General features: G+C 51.1%; 1 protein-coding gene across 8 annotated transcripts in view; it reads left to right on the top strand.

Annotated features, from left to right (window-relative positions):
* The window catches only part of Sec16a (SEC16 homolog A, endoplasmic reticulum export factor), a 29,561-nt gene that overhangs the window by 11,561 nt on the left and 5,811 nt on the right, over window positions 1-12,189 (top strand). For 6 of the 8 annotated variants that reach the window (XM_048813312.1, XM_048813313.1, XM_015505685.2 and 3 more), the window contains 17 exons: window positions 479-540; window positions 649-787; window positions 1,145-1,390; window positions 2,695-2,792; window positions 3,082-3,163; window positions 3,298-3,415; window positions 3,574-3,685; window positions 3,856-3,961; window positions 4,631-4,771; window positions 5,814-5,927; window positions 6,153-6,336; window positions 7,436-7,681; window positions 8,221-8,300; window positions 9,377-9,529; window positions 11,539-11,616; window positions 11,784-11,840; window positions 11,967-12,078. In XM_048813312.1, the coding sequence (XP_048669269.1) occupies window positions 479-540; window positions 649-787; window positions 1,145-1,390; window positions 2,695-2,792; window positions 3,082-3,163; window positions 3,298-3,415; window positions 3,574-3,685; window positions 3,856-3,961; window positions 4,631-4,771; window positions 5,814-5,927; window positions 6,153-6,336; window positions 7,436-7,681; window positions 8,221-8,300; window positions 9,377-9,529; window positions 11,539-11,616; window positions 11,784-11,840; window positions 11,967-12,078 (2,128 nt within the window). Of the gene's footprint in view, window positions 1-478; window positions 541-648; window positions 788-1,144; window positions 1,391-2,694; window positions 2,793-3,081; window positions 3,164-3,297; window positions 3,416-3,573; window positions 3,686-3,855; window positions 3,962-4,630; window positions 4,772-5,813; window positions 5,928-6,152; window positions 6,337-7,063; window positions 7,409-7,435; window positions 7,682-8,220; window positions 8,301-9,376; window positions 9,530-11,538; window positions 11,617-11,783; window positions 11,841-11,966; window positions 12,079-12,189 lie in introns of those variants that run through there. The other 2 variants (XM_048813315.1, XM_048813318.1) reach the window with 2 other exon arrangements.

Genomic DNA, 12,189 nt, shown 5'->3' on the forward strand with positions numbered 1-12,189 from the left:
TCTGGTCTGACATCAATTGCCGCTCGTGTCTCCACGAGCGTGGCTGTGGAATGTGTGTCCTCGGGGTCTGTTCTGTTTGCAGCTTCTTCCTCCTGGAAGGCAGTGTTAGGCAGCTGTTTTTGGGGTTGGACTTGGTTTTATTGTGTGTGCAGTTTTTGTCCTTAATCACACCTTTTGACTTTGGGGATGCTCATTTTATCATTGATTATCTGTAATGGATGTGGTGCTTCACGGACCAAATGGTGGTGGGGGGTTACTGTAAGGGAAGCCATGGTGGGGAAGGCCACCAACCAGCTCTACAGCCCTGAAGGCTCTCCTGTCACGTGCTGGGAACCTGCATCAGTTCTCACTGTAGGAGGAAGTTTGCAGACTCCCGTCACAGCCATGAGAGCACCTGCTTTCTATGTGGGGGCTAGTGTGGTGCCATGCTGGGTGGGGCTGCCTGTGCAAGCTGCTCCCCATGTCCCTCTCATTACAGACCTTGCTGCAGCACACGCCTGAGCAGGAGGAGCTGCGCTCATTCCCAGGGCCGCTTGGCAAGTATGTACCTTGTCAAGCATCACTCAGGTTCTGCACGATACAGCTGCAAAGCTTGCCCCCAGGTCACTGACCTTGCTGGCACTTAACCTGGCACTTGCTCTTTTCCAGAGACGACACCCATAAAGTGGATGTTATTAATTTTGCCCAGAACAAGGCTACAAAATGTTTGCAGAATGAAAATTTAATGGACAAAGAGTCTGCAAGTCTCCTTTGGAATCTCATCATTCTACTGTGCAGACAGAATGGGGTGTGTTACTTCTTAAGTCTTCCATGCCTGTCCTTGTTGGTCTTTGGTCTTAGGATCTGTTCCCCTGTTTGCATCCCAAGCTTGGGTTGTAGGCCTGCTGTGACATGGCTCCCTCAGGAGGGTCCTCTTAGCCGTGACCTGGGGAAGGAGGAGTTGAGGGCATCATCTGAGGGCTCAGTCCTAGGGGGCTGTGGGCCCACTGTGTCTCTGGCTATGTCCTAGCGGGAAAATTGGGTATGCAGAAACCTGGCGAGGACCCTCTCCTGACTGTATGGGGATTGTCTTGTCATCCTGCTGGCAATTCTGTTGATATGAAAGCCTTTAGTTGGCTCTCTGCCATCTCTGTGCACCCCGTAGACCGTGGTGGGAACAGACATCGCAGAGCTTCTGTTGCGTGACCACAGGACGGTGTGGCTCCCAGGGAAGTCACCCAATGAGGCTAACCTGATAGACTTCACTAACGAGGCCGTGGAGCAGGTACAGGAGGAGGAGTCTGGTGAGGCCCAGCTCTCGTTTCTCACGGACAGTCAGACTGCCAGCACCAGCACGCTGGAGAAGGAGACAGAGCGGTTCCGAGAGCTGCTGCTCTATGGCCGCAAGAAGGTGAGCCATGGCCGTGCTTAGGACCATGGGGCTTCTCGCATCCACCTGTTGGCTTGGGTGCTGGGCACTAAGGAGAGATCAGCCATTCTCCCAGGAGCATCAGCAGCTCTGCGAGGGCACGGCAGCAGGTCCTCTGTCAGGACATTGGTGGTGTCTCCTTCCACACAGTGCCATGGTGAGAGCTTGATGGATGGGCGTGAGCTCTGCGTGCTGCTCTGCCGTGTCTCAGGGATGGCAGGGTGTCGCAGATGACCCTGCTCTCACCAAGTGAGGCCTCTGTCCCTAGCTCCTGCAGTGGGCAGTACTGGGTGTTAGGAGGAGGTGCCGAGTGCATGGAGGACAGGATTGGGTTCTAGAGCCATGGAGGCACATTGGCACCCTGGCTGTGGGCTCTGGTTGCATGAATGGAAGGAGGGGCCAGGGTGATGGCAGTGGAGACAGTTTGGCCGCCCAGGAGGGCTGGGCCTAGAGCAGAAAATGTCCTGTACTGGAGGTGCTAAGGGTGAGAATCACTTTGAACTAGCCCATGGGGCCCTGCACCACTCAGAAACTTCATATTTTTGTTTTGGTGCTGGGGACCAAACCCAGAGCCCTGTGCATGCTAAGCACATACTCTTCCAATGGCTGTGCTCCCAGCCTCCTAAGCTCTTTTTTTTTTTTGAGATAGGGTTTTACAGTGTTGCCCATGCTGTTCAAACTCCTGGGCTCAAGTGATCCTCCCTCCTCAGCCTCCCAAGTATCTGGGACTACAGACACATGCCATCACTCATGGTGAAAGCTCGTATTTATTTGATCAACAGGATTTGAACTTCACAATTGAATGAAATTGTGTAACCTATTAGCATTTTATTATACTTACCTTTGTGGTGACATTTTTGCGTCCTAGCTGTAAGTGCAAAATTATACTGCTGGTTGCTTTGGGTGCAACGAAAGTGCATTCATGAAGGCACGGTGTTGTGAGGGTGTCCTTGGAGACTTGTGTGTCATATGGATTGAGGAGTGGGTGCTGATGTGGCCTTCCTCACAGTGCACAGGCTGGTCTGGGGTGATGCTGCCTTGGGCCCTGACTGGTGTGACCAGTAGGCCTGTCTTCATGCTGCAGTAGAGAAGGCAGTATGTACTTACCAAGACTGTCTGCTGCAGGACTGTGAAACTAGGGAAACGGAATGTTGGTTTCTCTGTCCTCTAAACCGAGAACACAGTCTCCAATCTTCTGTCAGGGTGTAATAACACATGGCCGTCGCCTGTTTGTTGCAGTGCTGAGTTACTCTGATGGCTGTCATGAACCCTGACATGTGTTACAGGATGCTTTAGAGTCTGCAATGAAAAATGGCTTATGGGGTCACGCTCTGCTACTTGCAAGTAAGATGGACAGCCGGACACACGCCCGCGTCATGACCAGGTAGGGGCTCATCATCATGTTCCATCTGTGCCATGAGACTGTTCAGCATGGGTTCGGAGGCTTACCTGGCCCTCTTCCTTGAGTCATACTGCTGAGAGATGTAAAATTTTTTGCTAACTGGTGTTTTTTAATATTTTCCATCTTCACCTTTTGTACTTTTTATACTGGAGATATGTGTGTTTTCCCAAAGTGAGACCTCAGTCTGATCGTTCAGTAAAAGGGCTAAGATTGGGCTTTGGTATTTTCAACAGAGCCAGAGTCAAGTCTTTCTCTTCTGTGTCTTGTTTAGGTTTGCCAACAGCCTTCCGATCAATGACCCTCTGCAGACGGTCTATCAGCTCATGTCTGGGCGGATGCCTGCTGCATCCACGGTGAGCACCTTCTCGCGGGTGTGCTCTCGCTGCATCCACCTCTTGCTCTTGCCTTCTCCCTGGGCTCAATTGTTAGGAGATGGAAGTGCTGCTCTTCTGAGGATGAGGGTTTGTTTGGTTTCTTCTAATTGTAGTGTTGTGGGGACGAGAAGTGGGGAGATTGGAGGCCACATCTTGCTATGGTTTTGTCCAACTTGAACAACAACATGGATGTCGAGTCCAGGACCATGGCTACGATGGGCGATACCCTAGGTGGGTCAGGTGTGAGGTAGGCCGTGGGCCGTGGTGCTAGGGACACCAGAGGCCTGGCGTCCCAGGAGCCACAGGCATTCCCTTGGGTGGGTATATCTGTGTGATGCCTATTGGGAGCATTCCCAGGGACTGAGGAAAGCTGCTCTGTCTCTCATCAGCCTCCAAAGGCCTCTTAGATGCTGCACACTTCTGCTACCTTATGGCCCAGGTTGGATTTGGGGTTTATACAAAGAAAACTACAAAACTTGTCTTGATTGGATCAAATCACAGGTAAGGAATCAAATAGATGTAGCGGTATGCTTTCCTTCACAAGGAAAACATCCCTCTCCTTTAGTCTGGAAACGGCAGCCTTGTATCTTTGTCCCAGGGTGGGCCACTTCTGGGTGACTTGCCTCAAGGGTGGTTGTATGTGGCAGAGTAACAATTTCCTTCCTCAACAGTTTGCCGTTTTTAAAGTTTGCCACAAACGAGGCTATCCAGAGGACAGAAGCCTACGAATATGCCCAGTCGCTTGGGGCCCAGACCAGCGCCTTACCTCATTTCCAGGTAAGTGGGATGGGTGCCTGGTCCCTAAAAGCTTGTGGTGGTTGAGGTTTTTGAATTCTTAAGCAAATAATGATGATGGGTTTTAGATATCCTCTTGGAGAGACAAGATGATTTGTGTTTTCCTCAAAAACTAAACCAAATGGCGTTGAGGGCTTTTTAATTTACATTTTGGTTCTTAAGATTTTATGTATCTATTATCTGTTTATGTGTCTACTTATTTATTTATTCATTTACCTGTTTGTACTGGGGATTGAATCCAGGAGTGTTTTATGACTAAGCTATATCCCCAGTCCTTTTTAGTCATTTTTTTGAGATGGCATTAGACTAAATTGCCCAGGCTGGCAATCCTTCTGCTTCAACCTCCCAAGTGGCTGGAGTTCTTAATATTTAAAATATTAAAAAACTAGAATCCTTGATTTCATACTTGAAATTCTACATTTTTTTTTTTTGTTAAATCAGAGCTTTGTAGTTATACGTATGTTATCTGTTTTTAGCATGGGGTATGTGTGGACCTTAAAATACCTCAGAGGTCGGGGACGGGCACTGTGGTTGATGGCCTTGTGGGTGCTCTTTCAGTGATAAACAAGATGTGCAGAGCAGTCCACAACTGGCGGAGTGGCGTGGGAAGGGGTGGGAAGCCCCCAGGTCGCAGCCTTTCTTGTGTTCCAGGTGTTTAAGTTTATCTACTCCTGCCGCCTGGCTGAGATGGGGCTCGCTACACAGGCCTTCCATTACTGTGAGGTGATCGCCAAGAGCATCCTGACGCAGCCCGCCGCATACTCTGCAGTGCTCATCAGCCAGCTGGTCCAGGTGGGTCTCCTGTGCTTCCTACTGGTGCTGTGCTGCCTGTAGGAGACCTGTGGGCACCCAGACATGGGAACGGGGAACGGTATCGGGAAGGGTGGGTTTGTGGCAGATGTCTGAACCTGCATTAGAGACTTAAGCTTTCTTGGAAGGTGTTATGTGTTCTGCAGTCTTAGCATAGGAGTTCTTCGGGTGCCTTGTTGCCAGTACAGAAACTCAGTGGTAAGCTTCAAAATAAGATGATCCCCACCTTCGGTAATTTGCATTTTGAGGGAGTTTGGTATGGTGGTTGAGACAATGAGCTTCGGGTCTCAGTCAGCATCTGTCTGTTACTTGGCAAACCCTAGCTTCTGTACTGTCCTGTGGCGAGGTGCATGGCTGGTGGCCAAGGGCAGGAACAGAAGCCCACAGCCTCTCCTACCTTGTGGTGGCCCCCAGTGCTAGCACTTCAGGATGCTTCTTCTCCTTCACAGCTCCATCTCTGTGCTAGGGAATGTAATATTTAAGAAATTTGTTATTCTGGTAGTTTTTAGACCTATACCAAAGTACCAAGAATAACGAGTGAATCCCATATCCTCACCCCAGCTTCAGCAGGCTTGTTGCATCTATGCCCTGCTATGGCCTGTACACTCAGCCAAGGCTCACACAGGTTCCTAGGTCCACTAAGCACTTGGATGGGGGCGTCATGTGCAGGATCAGGCAGAGTACTGACGCACCTGCCCCAGGTGTGGCACAGGCCTTGCTGGTCCACATGCTTGTGAGTTCATAGGTCTTCAGACCTCACCCTTTTTTGTAGACTCTATCTGATCACCAATATGGTTGGTTTGGGGTGTCACAGGCACACTGTTAAAAAGTGCCCATCAACATGATTCCAGAGCACTGTTCATTTGAAAACAATTGTGAGGGCTGGGAATGTGGCTCAATGGTAGAGTGCTTGCCTAGCATGTGCAAAGCCCCAGCACCATGCAAAAACAAACAAACAAAAAGACCCAAAAACGGTTTTGCTCAGATCCCCTGACAGTGACAGGTGCCTTGGCTTTGGTTCTAGATGTCTTCCCAGTTGCGCCTCTTTGATCCTCAGCTGAGGGAGAAACCGGAGGAGGAGTCCTTTATTGAGCCTGCCTGGCTGGTGCAGCTGCAGCGTGTGGAGAGGCAGATCCAGGTACAGTGCTGGCTTTTACAGCAGCACAGCCTCGTCCAGGACTTGGCACAGAGACTGGACAAGAGGGTCTGTGCCCCTGTGGTTGTTACCTGAAAAGTATTTGATCTCAACAGTGTAGGTGAAGCAGCATGTATGTTGTTAGAATCTCCTCATTGCTCAGGAAGGGCAGTGGGCAGTCCTGGGCTGCTGAGACATCATCCATATACCTGACTCTGTTCTCTTCAGGAGGGTGCTGTGCCATGGAATCAGGATGGGGCCGACCCCCAGGAGTGCCCCAGCACTCCAGGCTCTGAGGTGGATCAGTTGGATGCCCCAGTGCAGGGTCAGCCATCGGGGTTGGGTGCTGACCAGCCCCTGCTGATGCCGAGCACCGAGCCCTCCAGCCAGGGCGTGCATCTGCTGGCCTCAGGTGGGACATGCAGCAGCCCGTGTGCCTGCTCTCTGGGGTCTGCTTCTGAACAGGGAACATCTCACTATGCTAGCAGGAGTTGAGACGTCTCACTATGCTGTCAGGAATTGAGATGTTGTACATTTCCAGGAGGGCTTTGGGGCCCCTCGGTTACCCCCTGGTTTCTCTTTATGCTCCTTCCCTTGGCAAGCCATTGAGTTGCTGAGCTTTCCTTACTTGTCTGCCGAAAGCAACCTCCTGCCTGGCCAGGCCTGTCCCCTGAACTCCAGCTGCCTCACCCATGTGCTTCTCTGAAAGGCTCACAAATGCCAGCTCAGACAGGGCCCTATTGTGCCCCACCAGCAGCCTGAGGAAAAGGCAGCATTCTTCCAGGAGTTAGGGTCCATACCTTTCCCTCGTGCCCCATACCTCTGACCTAGATGACCTAGATGATCTTCTTGCCTGATCCCACCTCACCTGAGAAAAGACAGGTCCTCAGGGCAGCCCACAGTCCTGCGGGCTCAGCCTGTAGCCCTGCTGATCTCACACGCTGCCCCCCAACCCTGTCTTCCAGTTGTACTTCTGTCTTGGGCTGCTGCTGGCCCTGCCATTCTGCCACCTGCCCTCTGCCAAATAGCCAGCCTACTCCATCTGCAGGCTCCCAACCCACCCTGCCAACTCCTTGATGCTTGCTTTGTTATCTGACTGGGTCCCTCCATCAGAACTCTGCTTTGTTTGTTGTATCCAGGGCCCAGCTTGGTGCTGACAGGCCCAGGCCCTACCCATGTGCAGAGTTGGGGGAGGTGTAAGGGTGAGTAGCCTGCTTGACTCGTGGCACAGGAGGGAGGACTCTGGGCCTGTGGCAGGCAGCCCCTCACCAGCCTGTCTTCAGGGTATGCTGTAGGTTGGAGCCTGTTCCCCACATCACAGCCAGGGACGGGTGCAGGCATCTGTTCTGCCCTTGGTCTCCCAGAAAGTGAATGCTCTGCTTTTTGTCTAAACACTGACACCCCTTGATAAAAGGAGTGAGGCTATGCAAAAGAACCTGTAACAACTATGAGTGACATGCATTCAGCTCCCCCATGTGACCAGACCTCCTCTTCTCCATTGTCCCCTGCAGCTCCACAGATGCTCCCTGATGGCCAGCTGGCCCACTCTGCCAGGGTGCCGATGTTCCCAGTGTCACCACCCACAGGAGCCCTGGAGTCAGGTCCTGGCTGTGGATCCCCAGTGTCTGCAGTTGGCTTCCCAGAGCCCTCCAGACCTGATCCTGCAGCTTTGTACACGGGTCTGGGGTTGCCACCTGGTGTACCATCTCTCCAGGAAAATGGCTCCCTGCTCCAGGAGACCAGGAGCCTGGACCCAGGTTTGTCTGCTGAGGTGCTGCTGTCCTGAGAGCAGCACCAAGGTGGCCTTGGTATTCAGGGGTGGTTGGTAGAGGAGACTGGACCAGAGCTCTAGAAGTTACAGGCCAAATGGGTTAAAGGTCTCTGCAGCAGGAGTGCTGCTGCTGGCTTCTGTCATGACTTGGCTGTGTCATGACATGAAGCATAAATGGCCACTCAGGGTACGAAGAAATGGCCTTGGCAGCTTCTCAGGGTCTGCCCCCAGGCTGTCCTTCTGTGTTCCTGTGGGATGCACAGGTGAACGTGGCAGACTTTGGTCTGGAAGTTGGATTGGTGGAGCTCATCCCTGCTCTGTGCCAACTCGTTTTGCCTATTTGAACAAAGGAAAACTTGAGCCTGGCTTTAAAGAACAAAGTAATTTCCCCGCATTGGAAAAGCCTTCAGTCTTGGTTTTCCCAGCAGAGTGGAGCCACGAGTCTCAGCTGGTGTGTGTGCTGGGCCGGCCCTGCTGCCCTTGTCCAAGCCTAGAGCCCACCCAGTTCTCTCTCTGCCTTGGCAGGAATGGTGCCACAGGATGTTCCTGTCGGGAATGTACTTCCCGAGCCAAGTGAGGACTTCGGTGGAAAGTTTGCTGACCTGGTACTGTCCCCATCTTTTCATGACCACTTGTTCTCCATAAAGCTCACTGAGTAGGCACCTAGAGTCTACACTCTTCAGTAGCAAGTAGGAAGATCCTGAAGATTTTTGGAATTACTTGTTAAATTTTTATTAAAGACAAGGGCTCCCAAATCACTTTAACCCTTAAAGTGTGAAGAGATATGGAGACATTGGTTTTGTACAGTGTTGTTCCAACATTCTAGAAGATTCTTTATAGACGCCATGAGCTTTTGTTCTAAGTTCTATTTTTTTTTTTTGGAAGTGATGGAGCTTATACTTGAGGCCCTGTGCATGCTAGGCAAGCACTCTACCAACTGAATTATATGAATTATATCCCCAGCCCCTTTTGTTATAAGTTCTTGACTTGAAATATATCCTGTCCTTGGAACAGTAAAGCAAGGGTCCAGCAGTTTGGAAAGCAGAGTCTTAACCCAGGAGTGACTCTTTTTTTTTGGTACCAGGGATTGAACTCCTGGATACTCGACCACCCACTAAGCCAGATCCCAGCCCTATTTTTTTAAAAAATAATTATTTTTTGTAGTTGTAAATAGTACCTTTATTTTATTTATTTGTTTTTATGTGGTGCTAAGAATAGAACCCAGGGCCTCATGTGCTAGGCGAGTACTCTACTGCTGAGCCACAACCCCAACCCCCACAGCCCTATTTTGTATTTTATTTAGAGACAGGATCTCACTGAGTTGCTTAGTGCCTTGCTTGTGCTGAAGATGGCTTTGAACTCGTGATCCTCCTGCTTTAGCCTCTGAGCTGCTGGGATTACAGGAATGTGTAACCATTCCCAGCATCAGGAGTGACTTTTAAAGGTCTTGTCTTAACACACACACTGCCTGGCTCTGCCTGGGCCTGTCCTCAGTGCAGCCACTGCTCCTTCCAGCTCATGTGGAGTGCTGGAGTGGCTTGCTCAGTGTAGCTGCCACTTCAGAGCACACAGAACTGGGCTGCTCTCACCCTTTCCCCTGCCTGGTCCATTTGGTGGCCTGCCTCACTTGGTTCCCCCGAGGAGCCTGAGGAGAGCTAGCTTCCCTTTCGCCTTTGAACAGGGCTCCTCTAGGATAGCACAGGATGCAGAGATTCCTCCAGCCTGGGATCCCACCAGCTCAGGGTCAGCACAGTCTGCTTCTTCTCTGTCACCTGCATCTGAAACAAAGAGGCCTGCACATGTGGCCAGAAAGGAGACCAAGGAACCCAAGAAGGTATAGTGCAGAGCCACCCACCACACTGTCCTGCTGGGCAGGGAGCCTGGCCTCTCGGAGGCAGCTTTCTTCAGATGTTGGAGCAAGGAAAAGGTGTTTGCTTGTGTTTTTATTAAAGTAACACCTGAAGTTCTGCTCTTGAGATGCAGCATGCATGCCATTGAGTGTAAGGCACACAGCAGCTGAGTGAGGGTCTTGTTGTGCGTGTGAGGTACGCACCACATGGTCAGTGAGGGTGGCTGAGGTCCCCAGAGTGCCCTTGTGGTTGTCACCTGTCAGAGCAGCCCCAGAGCATGACTGGTAGGAGTGGGGCAACAGTCTCCACCTTCTGGGTGTTGTGTGATAGCTCCTGTCATATGTGCTGCATCCTGTCACCCTTCTTCTCAGTAATGGATGTTTGGATGGTGTTTGTTTTGGGGTCATTGTAAATAGAGCCACATGAGTGCTCTTGTCTGTCCCTTGATGTCACTGTGCTTGCTTCTCCTGGTGTCTCCCCTTGAGAGGAGAGTTTAGGCTTCAGGGATGCTGCTGAACGGCTTCCCAAAGGGTGGTGCCAAGTCCTCTGCTCATGGTGGCGGAGAAGTGTTCCAGCAGTGCTGTGGCCCTCCAGGCCTTTGGCTCTGGCATCCTGCTGGGTTGTGGGAGCTTCGCTGTGGTCCGCTGGCCTCTCTGAGGAGCACCTTGCATGTGTTTTACCCTCTCCTTTTTCACCCTGCCCTTTTTATGGTGCTCATTCCAATCTTTCTCCATTTCTAGTGGGGCATCTTAGTGACTTGTGGGAGTCCTGCCTGCACCATGGTGCAAGTCCCGTATTAGGTACATGTGTGTGAATGTCCCCTCCAGGGGGTAGAGAGCTTCTGTGCTCCTGATGGTGTCCTCCCAAGAGCAGGGTGGTATTATTTTCAGAGGGTTCCGTTTGGCAGGACTTAACTTGAATGGCAGGTGTTCTGAACATGAACACGAGTGATCAAAAGATGAATGGAAAGACAAAGCGCAGTGCCTTGCACAGTTTCTCAGTGAGCAGGCAGTGACAGTGCCCAGGACAGGTTGTCTCTGGGACTGCTGGAAAAACAAGACGGAAGTGTCTCTGGCTGCACTGCTTTTCTCTGCTTTTCATTTGGGTTTCTTTTGGGGTGCTAGAGATGGAACCCAGGGCCCTACACATGCTAGGTAAGCTCCACCACTAGCCATGCCACAGCTGTGTGCGTGTGTGTGTGTGTGTGTCTGCACGCACGCACGCACACACCAGGGACTGATCACAGAGACACTTAACCACTGAGCCACATCCCCAGCCCTTTTTGTTTTTATTTTGAAGCAGGGTCTCACTGAGTTCTTAGGGCCTTGCTAAGTTGCTGAACTTGTGATCTTCCTGCCTTAGCCTCCTGAGCTGCTGGGATAACATGTGTTCCACCACTCCTACTCTGTCCTTTTTAATAGAGACAAAGTCTAGCACGTTACACATTAATTACATTGCCTCTCACCCAAATTCCCTCTACCTGGGAAACCAAAGGGCCTTTGTTTTGAGGCCCTCTTGTCTGCTGTTCACTCCTCAGGTAGAGAATGTCCAGGACTTTGTTCATCAGGGTTCAGATGCTTAACCTTCCCAAAGGGATATTGTTTTGGATTTTGTTTAAGATACACATGGGGATTGTGGCATGGCTCAAAGGTGAGCACTTGCCTAGCATGTGCAAAGCCCTGGGTTCCATCCCCAGCATTGTAAAAAATGTATGCGTGCATGCGTGAACACAGCACCCAGCCTCTTTGTGCACAGTTCCATTCACTAAAAGTACGTGCACACTATAGCACACGCTGTGTCCTTCATCTTCCCAGACTGAACAAGAGTCCTCACGGCCCTCAGCCTCTATCCCAAACCCAACCTTCTGTCTTCTCTCTGGGCCCTACTCCTGGTGACCTCACATAAGTGGATGGCATGGTGTCTGTCTTTTGGGGCTGGGCTTGTTTCACCAAGTATGGTGTGCTCACGGCTGTTCTGGTGGCTTTATCTTCAGAGTGAGTCCTGGTTCTCTCGTTGGCTACCTGGGAAAAAAAGGACAGAAGCTTACTTGCCAGATGACAAGAACAAGTCGGTGAGTCTTGCAGAGACAGCATGGTGGAGTTGTGCCTGTTGCGGGCTACACAGTGCTTTTCAGATTCAGAGCAGGCTTGAGAGAAGCATCCTCAGTGATGAGACGCTGATGGCTTGACTTTTCACTCTGCTGTTTGTCTTTTGTCTTTACTTTCTAAATCCTGGTAGATTGTTTGGGATGAAAAGAAGAACCAGTGGGTGAATTTGAATGAGCCAGAGGAGGAGGTAGGCTGTGATTTTTGAGTATTTGCTATGAGGGGTGGGTGCTTGTTTGCTCCTTGATACTCTGGCATGTGGGTCCTCTTTTTGAAGAGTCCTGAGTGGATTTCTGAGCTGTTTCTCCCTCTGCAGAAGAAGGCTCCACCCCCACCTCCAACATCGCTGCCCAGGGCTTCACATGTGGCTCCCCCTGGGCTTACAGGCCCTCCCACAGCCTCCGTGAACATGTTTTCTAGAAAAGCAGGTAATGACCACAGCTGAAGTCAAGGAGTCTGTGTGGTGCACTGTCCTGCAGAGCTGAGCTGTCGCAGTGTGCACCAGCGGGGTGTCTGTCCCAGTACTTTAGAGAAGATGA

This window comes from Marmota marmota, unplaced genomic scaffold, assembly GCF_001458135.2.
Source record: "Marmota marmota marmota unplaced genomic scaffold, marMar, whole genome shotgun sequence".
NCBI lineage: Eukaryota > Metazoa > Chordata > Mammalia > Rodentia > Sciuridae > Marmota > Marmota marmota.